The following is a 22996-nucleotide window of genomic DNA, read 5'->3' as shown; positions in this document are numbered from 1 at the left end:
TCCACATTCATTACATTCATAAGGTTTCTCTCCAGTGTGGATTCTCTCATGTTCAGCAAATTTGGAGTAACACCGGAAATTCTTTCCACATTGATTGCATATGTAAGATTGTTCTCCAGTATGAATCCTCTTGTCTTTAGCAAGAGTAGATCTCTCTCCAAAAGTATTTCTAGGTTTATTACATTCATAAGCTTTCTCTCCAGTGTGGATTCTATGATGTACAATAAGGGAAGAGTGTTCACTAAAAGCTTTTCCACATTCATGACACTCATGTGGTTTCTCTTCAGTATGTATTCTCTTATCTTTAGCAACACTGGAACTCTTTATCAAAGCTTTTTTCTGTGGACTGCTTTCACAATGCTCCTCTCCAGTCTGTATTTTCTCATGTTTAGCAAGACCAGACCTGTCTTCAGTATAGTCTTTCCATGAGGTCATTTTCAGTTTTGCGCTTGTCTCCTTCCCATCAAACCTGGTCTCTGCATCTGATGGAAACAAACAGACACATACACATGTACAAATATATCCTTTTCTGTTGGCAGAAAATAAAATGATTGGCTTTCAATTTACACAGTCAAAAATAAGAATTTTCAAACTGAAATGGACAGAATCAATCATTTTAAAATGCTATTAGTTCACTCGATAAGATGATTTAATTAACACAGAGTTCCACAAACAATCCAATCACATTGGACCCTCACAACAAACTTGAGACGCTGGAAAAGCGAGGGTTCTTTTTATACTTTACAAATCAGGCCAGGAGCTCTGAATGGCTACAGAGATTAGAACTCAAACCTAGTGACTGAGTGTACACTGCCCATGGCACTAGACAGATGTTCTCCATTTTACTTTCAATTGTTTCCTTAAATTCATTTTCTGCCTTTATTGTTTTCCTTTGGTGAGGTAATCAGGGTTAAGTGACTTGTCCAGGGTCACAGAGCTAGTAAGTTTCAAGTGTCTGAGGCCGGATTTGAACTCGGGTCCTCCTGACTCCAAGGCCAGAGCTCTATCCATTATGCCACGTAACTGCCCCCTTTAAATACATTTTTATGACAGTTTTATTCTGTTCTGTTCAGGTAATCTCCATGCTGTTTTGTTTTGACCAGTTTTGATGCCCTGTCATATGGTCATTCCTTGTAAATTGCATGCTAACCTGAGAAATAGATTTACTCTTTTCAGTTGTCTTGTAATAATTTTCAGTTATATCCACATTTTCTTACAATCTATTCAAATTTCTAAATATTATGCCATTTGTTGCAGAGATACTAAGTATTCATATTATTTCACTATCATATCTTTAAGCATAATGCAATTTCCCAGATAGTCCCTTTTAAAATTATTTTTTGTCGATGTAAATAAGACCCCATCATGAGCCAACCCCGTTTTTTTTAATTCTCCCTTTTTTTTGTATTAGATTCTGTTATAGCCCATCACTTTTTAGGATAGCCATTATCTCTGTATTTTTAAATTTTATCTTTGAATGCTTCTGTTACCTGAATAAAAAAAAACCCACAACCAAAATCCTTTTGATAAACAATTTTAAAAATCTTCTCATTTCCCATGTCTAAAAATGTTATTTCTTATTCTGGACCTGGAGTCTACCATCATTCTGTCAGGAAGTGAATAGCATTGTGTACTATTAGTCCTTCTCTCTTAAGGAATCAGGAATCCCTTAGGAGTTGGTGATGAGGGTCCAAGGGGTTTGAGCTAAAAATTCTTTAATGCTACCTTAAATAAATAATGCTGGATTTTGTTACAAATACTTTTTTCCACTGGAAAAACAAGCATGTGCATAATTGAAGCATAACAGACCTAATTAAAAGAGATAAGCAGGGAAACTGCATTTTGCTAATACTTACCATACACAATGAAGTAATATCAATACTAAACATACATATACCAAATGGAATAGCACCCAAATTCTTACAGGAAAAGTTAAATGAGTTACAGGAGAAAATAGACAGTAAAAGCTATACTAGTGGGGGACCTAAACTTGCTCCTCTCTAAACTAGATTAATCTAATCATGAAATTAATAAGAAGTCAATGAGATGAATAGAATTTTGGAAAAGTTACATGTAATAGACCTCTAGAGAAAACTGAATGGGAATAGAAAGAGTATACCATTTTTATGGCTATAAATGGCACCTTAAAAAATGACTATGTTTTAAGGCGTAAAAACCTTGCAACCAAATGCTGAAAAACAAATATTAAATGCATCCTTTCCAGCACATAATGAAGTAACAACTATATTCAATAAAGGGCCATGGAAACATAGATTAAAGATTAATTGGAAACAAAATAATGTAATCTTAAAGAATGAATGGGCAAAAGAACAAATCATAGGAACAATTTCACTAAAGAGGATGATAATAATGAGACAGCATACCAAAATTTATGGGATGCAGCCAAAACAGAACCTAGGGGAAATTTTATATTTCTAAATACTTACATCCATAAAATATAGGAAGAGCAAATCAATTAATTGGACATGTGACTAAAAATCTAGAAAAAAGAATAAATTTATAACTTCAATTTAAACACCAAATTGGAAATGCTGAATTTAAAGGAGAGATTAATAAAATTGAAAATGATCTAATAAATAAAACTAAGAGCTGGTTTTATTAAAAAAAACTTACAATAAAATAGATAAATCATTGGGTAATTTGTAAAAAAAAAAAAAAAAAAAAAGACAAATTACCAGTACCAAAAATGAAAAGGTTATCAAGTCTGTATGCAATTATATGAAAAGATGTTTTAAATCATTATTGATTAGAGAAATGCAAATTAAAACAACATTGAGATAACATCTCATACCTATCAGATTGGTTAAAATGATAGAAAGGGGAAATGACAAATGTTGAAGGGGATGTGGAAAAATTTGGGACATTAATATACTGTTGGTGGAACTATGAACTGATCTAACCATTTTGGAGAGCAATCTAGAGTTATGCTTAAAGTGGTATAAAACTATATTTTTACTCAGCAATACAACTATTAGGCCTATTTTCCAAAGTGATCAGGTAAAAAGGAAAAGAAATTATACATTCAAAAATATTTATAGCATCTCTCTTTGTGGTAGCAAAGAACAAGAAATTGAGGGGATGCCGGTCAACTAGGGAATGGCTAAACAAGTTGTGGCATATGATTGTGGTAGAATACAACTGTGCTGTAAGAAATGAGAGAGTTGATTTTAGAAAAACCTGGAAAGATCTGCATGAACTAATGAAAAGTGAAGTGAGCAGAACCAGGAAAACATTGTACACAGTAACACCAAAACTGTAAAATGATCAATTGTGAATGACTTAGGTATTCTCAGCAATACAAAAATCCAAGACAATTTTGGGGCTTATGATGAAAAATGCTATCTACTGCCAGAGAAAGAATTGATAGAATCTAAATGCAGATCGAAGCATATTGGATTTTTTTTTTACTTTTTTTTCTTCTTATTTGTCTGTATTTTCTTTCACAACATGAATAATAAAGAAATATCTTTTTCATGACTGCATGTATATAAACTATATCAAATTACTTGCCTTCTCAAATGTGTTGCAGGGAGGAATGGAGAGAATATGGAACTTGATTTTTATAATGAATGTTAAAAATTGTTTTTACATGTAATTAAAAAAACAAATAATAAAAAGTACTAGCTATAGTAATGAAAGAAAAAAAAGAAATTGAAAGTATTAGAATATGTAATGAGGAAACAAACCTATCACTGCAGATGATATAATGGTGTATTTAGAGAATCCTAGAGAATCAACTAGTTGGTTGGTTGGGTGGTTGGTTGGTTATTGTCCTTTGTTCTTAAAGAGGACCAAAATGACATCAGCTACGTTGGGGGTCAAGGTACAGTGTGTCCAGCTGTCGATGATCTGACTAATATAAGCTTTGGAAACTCTACCACAGTTGGGCACAGGTAGTCCATGTGAACATTTGTAGTAGAGATGTCTCTATATTTGTGCATCACCCATTTCTTTTGAGCTACTACAATTCTGTTTATAGAGCACAGCGCCTTCTTTGACATGGGGAGCACTACGCTGGGTGGTCCTTTGCCAGTGTCTTCCATATCATACAACTGATCCCAGAGTTCTGCAGAGAGACCTTGAGAGTGTCCTTGTATCACTTCTTCTGACCTCCATCTCAGCGCCTGTCTTGTGTGAATTTTCCATAAAATAGTGTTATAGGCAAATGCACGTTTACATTTGAACAATGTGGCCAGCCCATCAGAATTGCACTCTCTGCAGTAGGGTTTGAATGCCTGGCAGTTCAGCTGAAGAAAGGACCTTACTGTCTGGCACCTTATCCTGCCAGGTGATCTTCAGAATCTTCCTAGGACAATTCAAAGGGAAGCAATTCAGTTTCCTGGCATGGCGCTGGTAGACTGTCCAGGTTTCACAGGCATACAACAATGAGGTCAGCACAATGACTCTGTAGACTTTCAGTTTGGTAGGCAGTCTAAAACCTCTTCTCTCCCACACTTTCCTTCAGAGCACCACCACCCCTCCCCCAAATAAAAACAACACTGAGGTAGCTCTGGCAGTGCATACACCAACCTCATCATCTATGTGGACATTCCTGGAAAGTATACTGCCAAGGTAAGTGAACTTATCCACAGTATTCAAAACTCCTCCATTTGCTGTAACTAATGGTTCCACAAATGGATGGTGTCATGCTGGCTGGTGGATCACCTGTGTTCTCTTGGTGGTCATTGTTAGGCCAAAATTAGCACAAGCAGCAGAGAATCAATCCATACTTTGTTCCATCTAAGCTTCAAAGGCTGCATTGAGTGCACAATCATCTGCAAACAAAAAAATCATGCACCAACTCTCCCTGTACTTTAGTCTTAGCTTGTAGCCTTTTCAAGTTAAATAATTTACCCTCTGTGTGGTAGGTGACCTTGATGCCATTTTTGTCCTTGTTGAAGGCATCTGACAACATTGCTGAAAACATCATGCTAAAAAGCATGAGAGGAAGCACACAGTCTTGCTTTACTCCATTGGTGACTGGAAAAGCATGAGAGCATCATCCATTATCCAGAACCCAAGCAAGCATGCTATCACGGAACTGACATAAAATAGTTATGAACTTCTCTGGGTAAAAATTCTGACATAATTTTCCACAAACCCTTATGACTGACAGTATCAAAGGCCTGGGTCAGATTGATGAACATTGTGTACAGATTTCTGTTCTGCTCCTGGTATTTCTCCTGGAGTTGTCAGGCAGTAAACACCATATTGCCCATTCCTTAGCCTTTTCTGAAGCCACACTGGCTGTCAGGTAGGTGATCATCTTCCAGGTGAAGGATAAGCCTATTAAGGAGGCCTCTGGCAAGAATTTTCCCAGCAATGACCGAGAGAGGATACCCCCCTCCCTGTGACTGTCACAAGACAATCTATTTCCTTTATAGAGATGGACAATGGAGGCATCCTTGAACTCCTGGGGATTTAACTTCTTGCCATAGAACCTGGAAAATTTCAGTCAGCTTTTGTATGCATCAGGTGCTTTGCCACACAAGATAAGTGTAATGGCATTGAAAACTGCTTCTTCAGTTGCAGCTTCAGCTAGGGAGGGGTTGGCTTCAACCCAAGGTAAACAGTCAATGGCTTCAGCATTGATTGATTATGGTCTGTTGAGAACACCATAGAAGTATTCAGCTCATCTCTCCAAGATCATGTCCTTCTCACTAATCAATGTGGCTCCATCAGCACTGAGATGCACCACAGCTCTTTGGCTCATAAATAGTAATCAGGGCATCATAAAAGTGCTTTAGATTGTTACTATCAGCATAAAACTGAATTTCATCTGCTTTCTTACTGAGCCAAGAATCCTGCATCTAAGCTTCACTTATACTTTACTTTTGATAGAATGAAATGCTTCCTTCTTCGAGATGGATGAACTATCCTGCTGGTAAACCCTGTGGAGTTCTTGTTTTTTGTTTAGCAGCTTCAGGATTTCCCCATCATTTTCATCAAACCATTCTTGATGTTTGTGAGTCTTCTGGCCCAGATGAGTGCTGTACACCAAATCTCTGAAAGCTGCTCACTCCTTTTCTGCTCCATTGTTGCCAGCTGTGTGTTGGCTAGGCTTTCCTCCAAATTAGCAATGAACCATTCCTGCTCAGAGAAGCGCTCAAATCTGGTAACATTAAGTCTTACCTTTGGGCTGCCACTTTTGTTGAATGCAGATATTTAGCTTGGAGAGGCTAAGTCTATGATCAGTCCAATACTCTGTGCCACACATTGCCTTCACCCCTCTCACATCCTGTCTGTCTCTTCTCCTTACAATGACGTAGTCTATTAAATGCCAATGGTTGCCAAGAGGTTGCATCCATGAAGTTTTATTATTTTTAAGTAAATGGAAGACAGTGCCGGTGATGAGGTCACGAGATGCACAAGTTAATAGAATGTAACCATTACTGTTTCTGTTTCTGACTCAACATTCCTCCCAATGATTCCCTGCCACATCTGGTAGTTTGTGCCTACTCTTGCATTAAATTCACCTAGAGTTATAAGCTAGTAGTTGTCTTTCGGCACACTGATAATGAGGGTCGTTAGGTCTTCATAAATTTTTCCTTTGACCTCATCATGGTTTATCATGGTGGGAACATATGCCTTGATGATGGTGGCATGGCACTTTCCTGCAAGTGGTGATCGCATTCTCATGAGCCTGTCATTCACTCCTTTGGTGGGCACACAAGCTTGTTCACTAGATTAGTTTTGATTGTAGAACCTATGCCAGCTTCATGGCACTCCCCTTCACTAGGGCCACTCTAGAAAAACGTATCCAACTCCAACTTAATTTGCTAGCCCTGTGTCACTCAGGACTGCTATTTGGCTGTGATACCTGCTGAGTTTTCTTGAAACAAGAGCTGTTTCGTCTTTCATGTCTGTTGGATTTCATGTTGTCCATAAGTGTGCGCATATTCCATGTGCCAATGGTGAGTGGAATCATCTTTGCAAAAGTTTTTGTACATTTGTGTGTGTGTGTGTGTGTGTGTGTGTGTGTGTGTGTGTATGTGTGTGTGTGCTGAGCGCAGGGTGGAATCCCTGCCTGCTGAGGTAAGCAGGCAAGGGTTCGGTGAAGCAGACAATTTTTAGGGCACCTTTTCTGGCCCCTTCCTCACAGCAGCATGTGAGTAGCATGATCCTTAAAAGGCTCCTACACCCAGGGGCTGCATAATCCCACTGCTACTCCAGTCTAGTGAGAAGATGACCCTATGGCTTGGGCTGCCTGATTCTGACTACAGTGTCTTGTGTATCCTCATCTGCTGCTTCATCACTTGCCTGTTACCACATGACTTTGAGATAGGTAAAATTGGTAAAATGGTATGGGTAATGTCTTTTGATTTATGCATAAATTGGATTTAAGTAAGGCAGAATTGGGTGAAGTTGTCAGCCTCACTCTCTTCCAGTCATCAAAGTCCAAGGCAGGACAAAGTCAAGATGACTGGTGATGGCTCAAGATGCAGTGGGTGACCTTGGTGTCTTTGGTGTCTAACCAAAAATGCTCCACAGCACCTGCTTCAGCTGCCTTCATGACTGATGGAAAAGACTGTTCTCATCTACTCATTCCACCAGGGGAAATTTTCACATGCTGGGGGTAGACACCCCCCTAACTCACTGAAGGTTTGAGACCCCTCAGTTACCTTCAACCTGATTTAGCCCATCTGCCAAAATGGTTTACCAGGGTGTGGCTGCTGCACGTGCTACTGCTTTGGAGCCATAGGAGAGTTTTAGGTGAATCAGATGGACCCCAAAGGTGGATGAGCATCCCTGTAAAGGGCTTGGCAGACCTCCACCAGAGACACTAGTCTTCTCTGAATACACCTTACACTTCAGAGAATCAACTAAAAAGCTAGTTGAAATAATGAATAACTTCAGCAAAGTTGCAGGATATAAAATAAACCCATATAGATCATCAGCACTTCTATATATTTCTCACAAAATCTAGTAGGAAGAGATAGAAAGAGAAATTCCAATGGCAGCTAGGTGGTACAATGGATAGAGCATTGGCCCTGAAGTCAGGAGGATTTGAGTTCAAGTCCAGCCTCAGACACTTGACACTTACTAGCTGTGACCCCAGGCAAGTCATGTAACTCCAAATATGTTGAGAGAGAGAGAGTGAGAGAGAGAGAGAGAGAGAGAGAGAGAGAGAGAGAGAGAGAGAGATTCCATTTAACATAATTGCAGACAATATGAAACACTTGGAAGTGTATCTGCTAAGACAAACCCAGGAACTATATGAACAGAATTACAAAACTTTTTTTTCACATAAATAAAAGTCTAAACACCTGGACAAATATCAACTTCCCACAGGGAGGCTGAGCCAATATAATAAAAATGACAATTCTACCTAAATTAATTTACTTATTCAGTGCCATATTGATCAAATTACCAAAAAAAAGAGATAAGTATTGTACAGAGCTAGGAAAAATAATAAAATTCATTAGGAAGAACAAAAGGTCAAAACTATCAAGGGAATCAATGAAAAAAAATGTGAAGGAAGGTGGCTTAGCAGTAGCAGATCTGGTACTGGCTAAGAAACAGTGGCGGATTAGTGGAATAACTTAGGTATATAAAACACAGTACTAAATGACCATAGTAATCTAGTGTTTGATAAACACAAAGTTCTAAGCTTTTTAAGAAAAGAAATCATCATTTAACAAAAATTGCTGGGGAAGCTAGAAAGCAGTTTGGCAGAAACTAGGTACAAATCAATGTAGTGGAAGCATAATCAGTTTCTTTCTGCAATGATTCCCACAAATCATGATCAGGCATACAATGCTTTTGGTGTTCTAACAGTTCAAACACTAATCTCGGAGTGCTCTTGACTAAGAACAATGGATTCAGTTTCTCAACCTGTCATGAAATTGTCTTCAAACCCCAGAAATGTTGGACATTCATGTGCAAAGTGATTCCCAGTGGATGGTCACAGGCACGGCCAGACTCTCATTTGCTTTCTGTTACTGCAGCAGAGGTATTCCTTTCTTGTTATTCTTTTTCTTTTTTGGTTAGGCAATGGGGTTAAGTGACTTGCCCAGAGTCACACAGCTAGTAAGTGTTATGTGTCTGGGGCCAGATTTGAACTCAGGTCCTCCTGAATCCAGGGCTGGAGCTCTATCCACTGTGCCACCTAGCTGCCCCCAAGCATGGAGATTTCTTTTTTTTTTTCTTTCTTTTTTTTTTTTTGGTGAGGTAATTGAGGTTAAGTGACTTGCCCAGAGTCACACAGCTAGTGAATGTTATGTGTGAGGTGTTCCTTTCTTCTCCAGCTAATTTGTAATCACATCCCATCAGTAACGAAATCACCAGATTAAGATGTTAAAAAGTTCTTGTTCCTGCAGGACAGACAGTAGGCACCCTGATCATTTTCAATGATCATTAGGCATTCACCATTGAGATGAATGAAAAGTCCAAGAGACATAGTTTCTGGGTAATTAATAATCAACTTATTAATTATGGCTAGCAAATAATAGATGGAGATCAGTGATTCTCTCAGAAACCAAAGATCTGCCCCCTGACACTGAATGCTTAAAAGACTTTAAAAAACAGGGGGAGGGTAGTGGTCCCTGAGGGTGGAAATCAACTTGGATTGGTCCATGATCAGTGAGAAGCTGGAGGCACGAATGAGGAGGTGAGCAAAATGTCTGCAGCTCCTCCTGCTGAGAACATGAGCTGATCATGAGACTCAGCTGCCTCCAGCCATCTGGACAAAAGAATCCACCTCTACCTAGGCCACTCTGGTTTATAAAAGTAAAATAATCATTTCTCTCACCATCTTGAAAAAAATCCTGGATCATCCCAAACATTCTACATAGACAGGAGACATGGTTTTTCTTATTTATTTTCTTTCTTTCTTTTTTTTTAGGCAATTGGGGTTAAGTGACTTGCCCAGGGTCACACAGCTAGTAAGTGTCACGTGTTTGGTCTGAGGCTGGATTTGAACTCTGGTCCTCCTGACTTCAGGGCTGGTGCTCTATCCATCGAGCCACCTGGCTGCCCCAATTATGGTTTTTCTTAATGAAGCGTTAAGGCTATTTTCTGATTTGACCTCATCTTTGACTTAGAGTACTATTCTACCATGAAGCTGATTTTCAAAAGAACTGGTTGGCTACCTAGGTCATCCTTCAGGAGTTTCTGTGAGAATATAGCAAGTGTTCCCAGCTAGAAAAATAGAAAGTTAAAGAGATCTTCCCTTAAAGAAGGTTATTTTATATATAATCATGGTTTTAAAAAAGGAAGAAAATCAAAGCAATATATGCCATTGACCTTCAAGCGTATTTATCAATTAATGCACTACTTGGCATTAGCCAATTACCAAAAATACACTAATCCACTACAATTCTTGGATATACTAATTAAATTCATTTTGTTGATGGGTTAGGGAGCTAAGAACAAAAGTGAATTTTTGACTCTTCCTAGGAGAGCTTATAGAATTCTCCTCCTGTTTTTCCACCTTATACATGTATAAGGGACTATTTCACTGTATTAGCTGGTGGTACAGAAGATAGAGAGCTAGGCTAGGAGTCAGGAAGACCTGAGTTCAAGTCTAGCCTCAGACACTTATTAGCTGTGTGACCTTGGGTCATTTAATTTCTGTTTGCCTCACTTCCCTCAACTGTAAAATGGGGATCATAATAGCACCTACATCTCTGGGTTATTGAGAGAATCCAATTAATTACTTTAAAATACTTAGCACAGTGCGTGGTGTGGATCCAGGGTACCCCATTTTGAGAACTTCTCCATTTTGTTCACACATATATGTCTGTACTCTCCCATTAGTGCTTGCAATGCAAGCAGCCCCAAATGAGATGTGCCATAGTATCTTGTACAAGCTGTTCTTAGAGACAGCCGAGACCCCCACATTTTGTTATGCAGAAACCCCTAACCCTAAAACTGAGTAAAAGGGTTATTGCCCCAGATCATCCTCGAGTGCCCCCAACAGGGACCTTGACCAATCACTTTCCCCCCACCTTCCTATCCTGTTCCTCACTCCCTAAAACCTATTTAAACGTTGGGTTTGGATCATTAGGGGAGTCCTTCCTTCTTTGGGTGAGGCCTCTTGCTAGCAAATTCAATAGATTCTTACCTAGTTAGTCCAAATCCTCTTTCTCAGCCAATCTGTTGTTCCCGTTCGTAACATCAACACTGCCATGTATTTGGTCATATATAAATGGCAGCTTTTTTGTTTGTTTATTTATTTATGCTGATTCTTAGAGAAAGCCCACCATGAAATTTTCATAATTATTTTATACTTATGCATTTTTAATTTTAAATTTCATTTTCAAAATGACAAGGAGAATTGACTTTAATATTTTATAATATTAGAGTCTAATATAAATACTAATTTGGAACTTTGGGGGGACCAACATTATTAATGCCACTATTCTAAGCCTTTAATGCATACATTTAAAAGAATTTTCCGAGTATCGGATTAAATGAGCAGTGGGGATCACAATACACTTTTTGTAGTGGTTATTGAAAGGGATTCTAAGATAAAAACATTTTGGCAGGCCCTGCTCTACACTGAATAGTGTTGTTACAGCATAAGCTGTTCTTCAGGTTCTACTCACTGCTCTCTGAGCCAGTTCAGAGAACTCTTCCTAGGTCTCTCTGAAACTGAGTCATTCATCATCTCTTCTGAAACAACAGTGTTCCATTATCTTCTTGGACCATCATGTCTTCAGTCATTTTCCAATGTATGGGCATTACCTTTCTTTCAATTCTTTTTGGAACAATGAAAAACAGTATCTATAATTTTTTGTGGTGCCAATGTGCCCTTTTCCTCTTTCTTTGATCCCTTTAGATTATAGGTCTAATTGTAGTTATTGTCGATTTAACGGACATTCAACTGAATAACTTTGGGGGCATAATTCCAAATTATTACAGAATGCTATCCCTCCATTTTTAATGCTCTGTGAATCTTTGTATCGAGGGTGTTTCTTACATACGAGTTGTTGGATTCTCCTTTCTAATGCGTTGTGCTATCATCCTCATTTTTAGGGGGGAATCTATCCCGTTCTTATTTGTGGCAATTAATTTTCTTTTCTCCATTATATCCTCTTATTATCTTTCCTCATTGGTACCGTCTTTATCTTTAAAAGGACAAAGTAGGTATGTGGGAGGAAGGGAATGGGATCAACACCAGTCATCTATAATTGAAATGGCAGGATGCTCACCATTCACTGAACCTTGTCTTCTTTTGATCGCAGTCCCAAATGACTGGTTGTAACATTATCTTAAGAGTGTCATTTTTAAAAATTTCTCCTAGCTGAAGCATCCTCTAGGGTAGTAACTTATCCTCACGCCCCTCCCAAGACAGTTAGGTGGCCTATTGGATACAGCAACGTTCTAGGAGTCAGGCAGACTTGAGTTAAAATTCAGCCTCCAACACTTGCTAGCTGCGTGACACTGAGGAAATCATCGTACTTCTTTGCCTCAGTTTTCTTGTCAAATGAGGGGAATGATAGCACCTACTTCCCAGGGTTGTTGTGAGGCTCACATGAGCGAGTATGTGTAAAGCTCTTGGCACCCAGTAGGCACCATATAATTGTTAGCTATTATCATTGTCATTGTGATTTTGGTTCTTTCCACCTTGACCACTCTTTCCTTCATAAACTGCTATCGTCCTCTCTCTTTGTATTTATCTATGTGTCTTGTTGAACTTAAGGTATTTCCATACCAAAACAATCTCCTTCGTCTGGATAAGCTAAGAATAAGTTCCAGGATTTGTTGCTTATTCTCAAACCATCTCCATGTTCATATACTGGATTTTGAACTTCTTAACAGCACAAACTGTCTTTTGCCTCTCTTTGTGCCCAATGTCTAGAATATAGTAGGCACTTAATCAATATTTATTGACTGACATATTGGATACAGGACTGATACCAGACCCCAACTTCTACCTCTGGTCTCTCTCCTAATTGTCAAATGTATGTTCTGGCCTTAGCCCTGTTTCTATTTCTGGAACTTATCACCTACAATGAATGACCTTTGTCTGGTTCTAACTCTCATGGGACTTGACTAGAACACATATCGGGGATCACAAAGGGTTCGAGGCTCCTCGAGGGTCTTGTACTATGGCACGAATGGAAGGCTCTACCTTCCATCTCTCTAAAGTGAGAGTCACCTGCATGAATCTGTCCAATGATTCTCCAAGAATCAGAGAAAGAATGGGCCATACAGATGAGAAAGGAACTTGGGCTGATGGCTTACGCAAACATTAACCTTGAATTACTTTCAAGTAAAGCAGTGATCTTCAGTCCTACTCATGTGATGCTGAATGGAGATGGAGAGAATCATGAAACCCAGCTGCCTGGGTCCACTACAAATTCAGGTTACAGAATTTCAGCTGGCCCCTTACCACGGCAAGGTAATCCTTTGACAGCTCACTATCCCACATACCACTGCAGCTTTCCATGTCTATTCACTCCCCCCAAAGTTTCCTTATGGAACTCTACCCTCTCAGCAGAGAACTTCGCCTCACATTTCACTGAAAAAATTGGACATTTACCAAGAACTTTGTTCCATTTATTTCCCACATGGAAACCGTGTGGGAATTTGGGGAAAGTAGGAAGAAAGAACGAAGACAAACGTGCTCTACTAGGCAGGACTTGGAGATATGAGCTACACATTGGGGCTTGTTAACAAGAACATACAAAGGCTAGCTGCGTCCCAAAGAGGAAGGGGTTGCTTTGGGAGCTGCTGGTGGTGAAGGTTCCCTCACTGCTGAAAAGCGGCATGATCAGTTTTCAGAAATTTTGCAGACAAAATTGATGTCCAGGTAGAGACCAGACTACATATAACCTGTGAGATTAGCTCCAAGTAGGAGATTCTGCAACACTGGTTTGATGTTTGACTTGAAGCTACCTAGAACTGGTAAGAAAACAGCTCCAGGAGCAACAAAACCTTGCGGCTTCCTATGACGCAATGCAAAGACTTTAAAAAAAACACAGCAACGTTTATTTGTTACTTGAGATGGTGAGTAGAATTTCAGAAATCAGTATCTTCGTCGTATTACATTTCTGGTTCATCCATCATACATAAAACTTAATTTAAAAGTGAAATATAAGTCTAACTAAAAAATAGAGGGAAAAGTGGAAAATTAGAGGAATACAGAAAACACAGGAATAGAGGAAAATTCTAGGAAAAGTAGGCAGACGAAGGACCCTGTGTCTTAGGCATAGGGGACCAGCACTTTTGTCTTTCTAAGAACTGATAAGTTCTCAAAACCCTGCGCGCTAGGGAAGGAATTGATGGCAGAATCAGTAACCAGGAAAAAGAGTTCCTTACCTAGGGAGAACAGGTTCTGGGATTTCTCTGCCATGACATTCTTGTAGAGAATGGGCCAAGAGGTGCCTCTTTTCCTGGGTAAAATCCACAGTCACATCCTTGAATGTCACCAACTCCTAAACCATCAAAAGTCATGAGACTTAGAGCTGAAAAAGACTTTAGAATTTATCTACTCCAACCATAATCAACGGACAGGAGGAAACTGAAGCACAGAGAGGGGATTTGCCTATAGGTCATACCTTTTATGAGTCTCAGAGCCAACACCTGAAACCATCCATAGTCATTAAAAGTTGAAGGAGATCATTTGATATTTTCAGTTGAAATAAAGTTGAGAAATGTCTTACTACGAAATGCTTGTTCATAGAGAATCAGGGAGAAGGTATATGTTCTATCGGGAGAGTATGAAGATCTGTGTAGGAAAAAGAGGAAAGGTGATATGAAATTTCCTCCTTGCTGAGCTGTGCCCCTCAGACTGGCTTAAACCAGCCTACTGGTCAGCTGTTCCTGCAAAATATCCTGCTTCTGTGTCCCACCTGTTCCTGGAAAAGACTGTCTTTTCTCTACCATAACCCCTCCCTTTTGTGGTTTTCAAGTATAAATTGCCCCTCTCCCTCCTGGGCTGTGGGCTCCATTGTATCTTTGGATTTGACGGGGGAGGGTTTTCCTTTTTAATGAATAATTTTGTTCCAACTCAACCAGAACTGCTCTATATCTCAGGGTCATAAGTGATATGTTAAGAAAATTCTATGAAGAGTCTGTGAGATGCTAGCAAGTGCTGTGTATTGTGGGGATGAAACAATCCTATCAATGAAGACAGAATAAAAAAAGGAATAATACAGTTAGTTTCCTAGAAGTTAGAAATAGTCTTATCTAGATGAAAACATGAAGAGGATTCTTAAGAGATATTAATCCCATTCTGAAACTAAACAGAGTGGTATGAGAAGGTTTCTAAGCAAATGAATTAGAATTATCGATTATTATGTTGAGGGCTTGATGTGACTCTGGATATGATGGGTCATGGCCAAAACATCTTATGTCTTTGATTTATAATTGCTTTCACTTTTTAGTGGCATATATTCCTTAACTTTCATATTTATTTATATGAAAATAAGAGTAACTATGATTGTGGAAAGAAGGGTCCCTCCATTTATTAAAAATGCAATATTTTATTAACTGGGGTTGGGATTTAAGCTAATTCATAAGAAAGACATTGACAGTTTCTTTATCAAAAATAAATGATCTAGGGGCAGCTAGGTAGCACAGTGGATAGAGCTCCAGCCTTGGAGTCAGGAGGACCTGAGTTCAAATCCGGCCTCAGACCATGACACTTACTAGTGTGTGACCCTGGGCAAGTCACTTAACCCTGACTGCCTCACCAAAAAGCAAAAAAAAAATAAATGATCTCAACATACCCCTTGATCTCTGGAACTTGGGAGAACAAGAGTTAAGAGACAGACTGATGCATGACATATGGGAGAACTCGGGCAGATCTGAAAATACCCTGCTGCTTGGAAGGAGTCATCTAGTTCTCCAACCTGCTCCAAGTTGAAAATGTGGTTGGTGATGCTCTTCCCTTTCCTCTTCTTCCATTTCCATCACAGTAATATGATTCACTTTAACACACATTCTGTTATTTGGGGGAAATTCTCTATCATGTGGACAAAATTATTTTTTCACTTTGTCATCATTTTGATTTCTTCTTTAAAGATCTGCTTTATGCTCTATTTGTTATCCATGTTTCATGTTTAACTTCTTTTAGTTCCATAATTTTACTTCTGAACAATTAGAGAATTTGCTGGTCATTTCATACTTTTTGAGATTCCCAATCTCCATGCCTTTCCTTTCCTCAGGTTCTTGTGGATCCAGGGCTACTCAATTTTGAGAATTATTCTTGTTTGAGAATTATCTTTTTGTCACATATGTGTCTGTAGTCCCCAATGTCAATGTGAAAAACCCACCCCTGAAATATAGAGCAGTTCTGGTTGAGTTGGAACAAAATTATTTATTAAAAGGGAAAAATCTCACCCCACAAAATTGAAAGATACAATGGAGCCCACAGCCCAGGAGGGACAGGGGCAATTTATACTTGAAAACCACAAAAGGAAGGGATATGGTAGAGAAAAGATAGTCTTTTCCAGGAACAGGTGAGACACAGAAGCAGGATATTTTGCAGGAACAGCTGACCAGAAGGCTGGTTTAAGCCAGTTTGAGGGGCACAGCTCAGCAAGGTCAGCCAGTGAACATCAGCAAACGTGTCTGGGAGTGAGCAAGTCTTTTGGTTCACTGCAGGTTTCTGATTGGCTCCTTTTGGCAAAAAGGCTTACTCTGTGTCCCCTAGATCTGTATAGTAAGGTAATTCATGGAAAACAGACATGGTAGTCTCAGGGGTATTTTCACACCCAACATCATTTGCGCAAGAAATTCAAAATAAGAACATGCTGCATTATCCTGTTGTGCAACCTGTTCTGGGAAACAGCCAACCCAGCCATCCAATCCCCCAATATGTTATTCAGAAAACTCCTAACTCATAAACTGGCTCAGTGGGTTGTTATACCAGATAAGCCTAGAGCCCCAGCAACAGGGACCTTGTTCAATTCATTTTCACCCCATTTCCTTCCCACTCCTCTGTGGCCCCTTTAAAACACTGCTTTCCTCCCTGAGTGGTGTGAACTCTCCTTGAGGGAGACAGCCACCCTCCTATCAAACTGAATAAACCTTGCTTTCTTTACCAGCTTATGGTGCAGTTACCTGGTTATTCTGCTCACCTCCCACCCTCCTGAGTCACAACTCTTCACTTTATCACATTTATTAATAGTGTGGGCTCTCACTCTTAGGCCATCCTTTTACAGATGGTAATTGATTCTCTAACTCAGTCCTAACAGAAGCTTTTCCAAACCTCTTTCCTTCTCAATCCTCCCTCATCCATCCCTCCACACCCTGGGGGTAGGGCCACGGACTCTGACTCCCACATTCCTCATTCCTCTCTTGGCTCTGCTGCTTTGGGGCTCCTCTACCTGACTTCTCTCCCCATATCTTCTCTGCCCCCTCCCTGCCTTTTTAGCTTCCTTTTGAGTGCTGTCTTTTTCCATCAGATAGCAAGCTCCCTGAGGGCAAGGACTGAACTTCCATTTTTGTCTTTCAGTCCCCAGCCCTTAGCACAATATCTGGCTCATGGTAGGTACTGGATAAATGCTTATTGACCATTGACTGTTAGAGACCACCTAAACACTTAGGGGCGGCTAGGTGGCACCATAATGCACAGAGCGTTGGGCCTGGAGTAAGGAAGATGAGTTCAAATCTGGTCTCAGACACTTAGTAGCTGTGTGACCCTGGGCAAGTCACTTCACCCTGTTTGCCTCAGTTTCCTTATCTGTAAAATGAGCTGGAGAAGGAAGTGGCACACCGCTCCAGTGTCTTTGCCAAGAAAACCTCAAATGGGTCATGAAAAATTAGGTGTGACTGAACAGTGACTGAAAACACTCTCCTGTGCGGGTCTTGCCTCTCACTTAACTATACGAATGGAGCTCATTCCACCTGAGCCGCCTCGGCTCCCAGCTTCCTTTCAGACACCTTGAACTGGATGTCTAGAACTCAGCACATCCAGACAAAATGGAGGTCATTCACCTTCCTCACAGTGTCTCCTCCCACCTGCGTTCCTGAATCCTGTCCAGGGCAGCTTTGCCCTGCCATCCCTTGGGCTCAGAACCTGGGTGTCATCCCAGACTGCTAGCTCTCTTCCCTTTTTCCAATTTGTGGCCAAGGTCTGTGGATTTCACCTGCACAACAACTCTCAAATATGAGGCCTCTTCTCATTGATAGGGCAGACATGTTCATGCAGTATCCTGCCCTCCCTTGCCCTCCCCAACTTTAGCCTTCACCTACTGCCATTGCCTGCTGGAGGGTGTGCCTGCCTCGAAATCGCTCAGTCCACATCATCTCTTTGGCCACTAAAGGGCAGGTATGACCATGTCATTTCTCTGTGCAATAACCTCCAGGATGTCTGTACCACCTCCAGGGCCAAATACAAAATCCTCTGTTTGGCATTCAAAGCTCTTCATGACCCATACCCACCCACCTCTCTAGTCTTCTCAGACCTTAGTTCCGAGACCTCCTGACTGTTCCACAAACAAGACACCAGATCTCTTGGCTCTGGGCATTTCCCCTGGCTGTTCCCCACCCCTGAAATGCCTTGTGGTCGGGGACTATCTTTTGCTTCTTTTTGTAGTCCCATGGCTTAGCACAGGGCCTGATTCATAGTAAAGCCTTAATAATTGTTTACTGATTGAGTTATCCTTACAACAACCTAGAGAAGTGCTGTTATTATCATCCCCATTCTTACAGATAGGGAAACTGAGGCAGACAGCAGTTAAGTGACTTTCCTAGGATCTCTCTCTCTCTCTCTCTCACACACACACTCACACACACACACAGACACATGAACTCAGTTCCTCCTGAATCCAGACCCAACCTATTCACCATTCAATTACCATCTGTAAAAGGGGCTTTTCTGACTCTCTTTTCTTAGAGGGGCATTGTGGAGAGTAGGGCAAGACTATTTCTAATTACGGGGGGCTGACTCAGTAGAGGAATCCTGGGCTTGGAATCTGCAAGATCTGAGTTTAAATCCAGCCACAGACATGTGTGATCTTGGGCAAGTCACTTAATCACTGCTTGCCTCAGTTTCTTCAACTGTGAAATAATAATAACACCTGCCTCATAGAGTTGTTGTAAATATTACCCAAGTGCATTTTTTTTGAAAATATAACTGACTCCATTTTTTTCTGACAGTCTATTTGTTTGCCTTTCAGCCTGACAATGTATTAGTTGATCAACTAAAAGTATATTGATAAATAAGTATAATGTTACATTTATATTCAGGAATAATAAAATAGGATAGGTTCTTTCTTATAAAAGACCCCAAACTGTAAATTACAAAATCACAAATTCACTCTCAGTCCACTTGCCTAATCACAGGAAGCTAACTAGAAGACATCCACCCTTTCTTCGGGCAGAGCGGGGACCAAGTCCAGCATGACACAGGTGACTCAATGATATGGAAAGTCCCCCAGCCATTTCATTGTCCCTCTGTCCTTCATCATCCTCTTACTACCCAACATGGGGCGATGGCTATGAGCATCTGGCCAATGTGTGACCTTGGTCACTGGCCTATGGCCTGACTTTTTACGGGCCCATTGGCCCATGTAGATATTTTGACATCTGTTTATCAGTCCAGCCTATGGGTCTGCTCATCCACTTGGTAGGACCTCCTGAAAGGCCCATCAAGGTCTGCTCATTAGCCCGTTTTGCCAATCAATGGGCTTCTGTATTTTGTGTAGCCCCTCCTGGAGGACTGGGGGCAACATCTGGCCACCAATGAGACTGTGTTTTTAGTTCACTTCATCTGTATTTGGGGATCAAGCACTATAAAACTAAGGCCCTGGCGGAAGGGGACATCTGAGATGGTGAGGAAGATCTGAAGTGGGCCAGGTCCCTTTAACAAATGGTTATTGGCTCAGAGCTCTGCCTCGGTGGTTTGTTTTGCAAATTGGACATTTTGGGGCCCACAGATTCAAGCGGGGATAGAACCGAGGCTGGCAGACACACTACCTCCTCTGGCCACATAAGAATGGACATTTAGTCTCTTGTGATTCCTCAATCACGTTTACCTTTCTATGCTTTTCTTGAGTCCTGCGTTTGAATGCCAAACTTTCTGTTCAGCACTGGTCTGTTTTTATCAGAAATGCTTAAAATCCTCTATTTCACTGAACATCCATATTTTATTCCCTAGGATTATACTTAACTTTGCAGGGTAGATTATTCTTGATTGTAATCCTAGATCCTTTGCCTTCCAGAATATCATATTCCAAACTCTCCATTCCTTTAGAGTAGTGGCTGTTAATCCTGGATGATCCTGACTGTGGCTTCGTGGTACTTGAATTCTTTCTTTCTGGCTGCTGGCAGTATTTTCTCTTGACCTGGCTGGTCTGGATTTTGGCTATAATATTCCTGAGAGTTTTCATTTTGAGGTTTCCTTCAGGAAATGACCCATGGATTCTTCAATTTCTACTTAATGCTCTGCTTCTAAAGTATTTAGGCAGTTTTCCTTTAGAATTTCTTGAAATATGATGTCAGGCCCTTTTTTTGTTCATGGAGGTCTAGGTAGTCCAATGATTCTTAAATTCTCTCTCCCTGATCAATTTTTCTGGTTGTTTTTTTTCCCCCATGAGATATTTCACCTCTTCTTCCACTGTTTCAGTCCTTTGATTTCCTTTCAATATTGCTCATTATCTCATGAAGTCTTTAGCTTCCACTTGGCCAATTTTTTAAAAGGAGTTATTTTCTTCAAAAATATTGTTAATTGTCTTTTCCTAACTTTCTTGCATAGCTCAGTTTTTTTCTCACTTTTTTCACATACCCCCTTATCTGATTTTTGAAAAACATTCTGTTTGCTTGTTTTACCTATTTATCTAATTATTATTGGGTTTATGTCCCACCTACACTTTTTCCTCAAGGGTTTCCTTGTAGATGTTGTCCAGTCATTGTCTTCTGGGTCTGGCTCTTGAGCTCCCCTGGCACTGCAGAAGCTACTTGGGCTCAGGATCTTTCTTTGTTTTAAAATATACTCTTGTAATGGTCCTTCAAGGACAAAGTTTCAGCACATGATCTTTACATAATGCCATGTTGCAAATATATTACTATAGTGTCCACATCGTCAAGAATAACCACAAAATGTTTCTCCTGTTCTTATCTCAGGAGATCAAAACCCTCCCTCAGGCCTGTTTCAAAACTCCAAACCCCCGTTCCTTTCAAGCCCCACTTGCTTAATCTTCTCTCTCTCTCTCTCAAAATCTCTCCAATGGACTGTGATGAAATCCCTTCAAAATGGAACTTTCCTTTTTCTCCTTTCATGTCCTCATCTGCTTCCTCTCCTTCATAACCCAGACTATCTATAAAACTCATCTTCATTCCGCTGCATTTTTCCTTAACAGATTTCCTTATTCATAATTTTCCACTCAACCCTGGTTAATTGTAATACTGTTCTTAAGTTTAGGGTTCTAAGGAGCTCACAAAGGCATAGTCTTATCCAACTTCTAATCGTTTATAACGCCAGCTCAGGAGGGTCTAGAGACACCTGAGCAGGAATGGTGGGGTTAGAGACCCCAGAAACAAGGGCACGGCCAGAGACACCTGAGCAGGAAGGTTGGGGCTAGAGACCACAAACAGAAGAGGTGGTGTTAGGGACTCCCAGTAGGAGGGGCAAGTCTAGAGACACCTGAGCAGGAGAGCCCCTGGCCGGAGGGCTGAGACTAATGACGCCCCCCCCACCCCACCCGGCTTTTTCTTCTTCCGGTGGCTTCCCCGCCATCTTCCCCTCCCCCTGCCCCGTGCTCAGACCCGAGGTAGGTCACTACTTGGCCCTAGCGTTTGAGGACCCCGCCCCCGCCACACCCAGCTACCCCCCATTTAGAGGAGGGGGGGGATATAATCTTTTTATCCCCCCCAAACCGTATTATAGCTTAAAACAGCCTGGAACCCAGGACAAATGAGTCCCCTCGGCCCCTTTTTCTTTCATCTCCACATCCCCGGGACAGGAGCGCCCCCAAACTAGGCGAGCGCAGAAACGGCCCTCCCTTGACCAACATTTCCTTCCGGGCGCCCATGCAAGTGGGGAGGGGGAGGTGCTGCAGGAGCCACGATGGGGAGCGGGGTACGGGCAACAGGCGGGGGGAAGAACCGGGGGGCGGGGCTCAGGGTGGGGGGGCGAAGGGCTGGAGCACCCCAGCCCGGGACAGTCCGGCCCAGAGGCCTCTGGGACACAGGAAGTCAGGCGGGGACGGCGCCGTCTACACCTCTCCCTACAACTGCAAGTGGTTTGAGCCGCATGGCTCCTTACCAGCCTCGCCGTCTCCCGCGGAGCATCCCGTGCCAAGTGACTGTTAATCCATTTATAAAATGAAGGAAAGGGGGTAGGCGCGCCTGGTTCTTTGGGCACTCTCGGGAAAGGCCACGCTTGGTAGCGGGGAAATGGGGCGGCCCGAGACTGCAGTGAAAAGTGGGGAGGGGTACTGAGGCAGAGGGCGTGGCTCGCGGAGGGGGAGGGGGGACGATGCTGAGAGCGTCCCCCAGCCCCCACCCGTTAGAGCTGGGAGCGCCCGGCGATGGCGGGGGCGGGGGTGGAGGGCTCCTCTTCAGAGGGTTTTGGGGGAGGGCCAGCCCCCCCCGGGCCACCTGGGGCCAGCTCGCTACTTACCCAAGCCTTCCCAAAGGGAGGATCCCCTCTGGTGTGCCGAGGCTCCGGAGCTGGCCAGGTCGGGCTGCGCTGCGGCACGAGCAGCGCCCAGACGGCTTCCGCCGCCTCGCCGCATGTGCCCAGGATGTCTGGGGGTTACTTTGTGATACGGTGTGTGAGTATCCTGGCCCTGGAGTCTGGGGCGCTTCGCAGGGGGCCGCCAGCTTCCCCTGCCCAGGGGGAACAGAGCACGATGACAGCTGTTAACACACCCTAGAGGGGTCCCGGAGTTGGGCCACCCTGCCCCTAGGGCCCCTGCCGGGGGGGGGCTGAATGTATGAATGTGTGTATGTATGTATGTATGTATGTATGTATGTATGTATGTGTGTGTGTGTGACAGAGAGAGAAGAAGAACTCTGACTCGGTTCATTGAGGCTCTGACTGTTCTTATCCCTTCTGGGATCTCAAAGCCCCATA

The 22996-nt window shown here is 41.7% G+C and overlaps 1 protein-coding gene across 4 annotated transcripts in view; it reads right to left on the bottom strand.

Moving 5' to 3' along the window:
* Positions 1-22629, bottom strand: part of LOC114042171 (zinc finger protein 239-like) — a 23714-nt gene extending 1085 nt beyond the window's left edge. The window contains exons 1-4 of one of the 4 annotated variants that reach the window (XM_027860836.1): positions 22541-22597; positions 14529-14698; positions 14290-14405; positions 15-482 (exon numbers count right to left, since the gene is read on the bottom strand). In XM_027860836.1, coding sequence (XP_027716637.1) covers positions 15-482; positions 14290-14323 — 502 coding nt within the window. In that variant the 5' untranslated portion in view covers positions 14324-14405; positions 14529-14698; positions 22541-22597. Of the gene's footprint in view, positions 1-14; positions 483-14289; positions 14406-14528; positions 14699-22183; positions 22316-22540 lie in introns of those variants that run through there. The other 3 variants (XM_027860838.1, XM_027860839.1, XM_027860840.1) reach the window with 3 other exon arrangements.
* Positions 22630-22996: the final 367 nt, after the last annotated feature.

Source organism: Vombatus ursinus, unplaced genomic scaffold, assembly GCF_900497805.2.
Source record: "Vombatus ursinus unplaced genomic scaffold, bare-nosed wombat genome assembly UNPS02014270.1, whole genome shotgun sequence".
In the NCBI taxonomy this organism is placed as follows: Eukaryota; Metazoa; Chordata; class Mammalia; order Diprotodontia; family Vombatidae; genus Vombatus; species Vombatus ursinus.
Note: the sequence above shows the minus strand (reverse complement) of the source record. Positions and strands in the feature narration are given on the sequence as shown.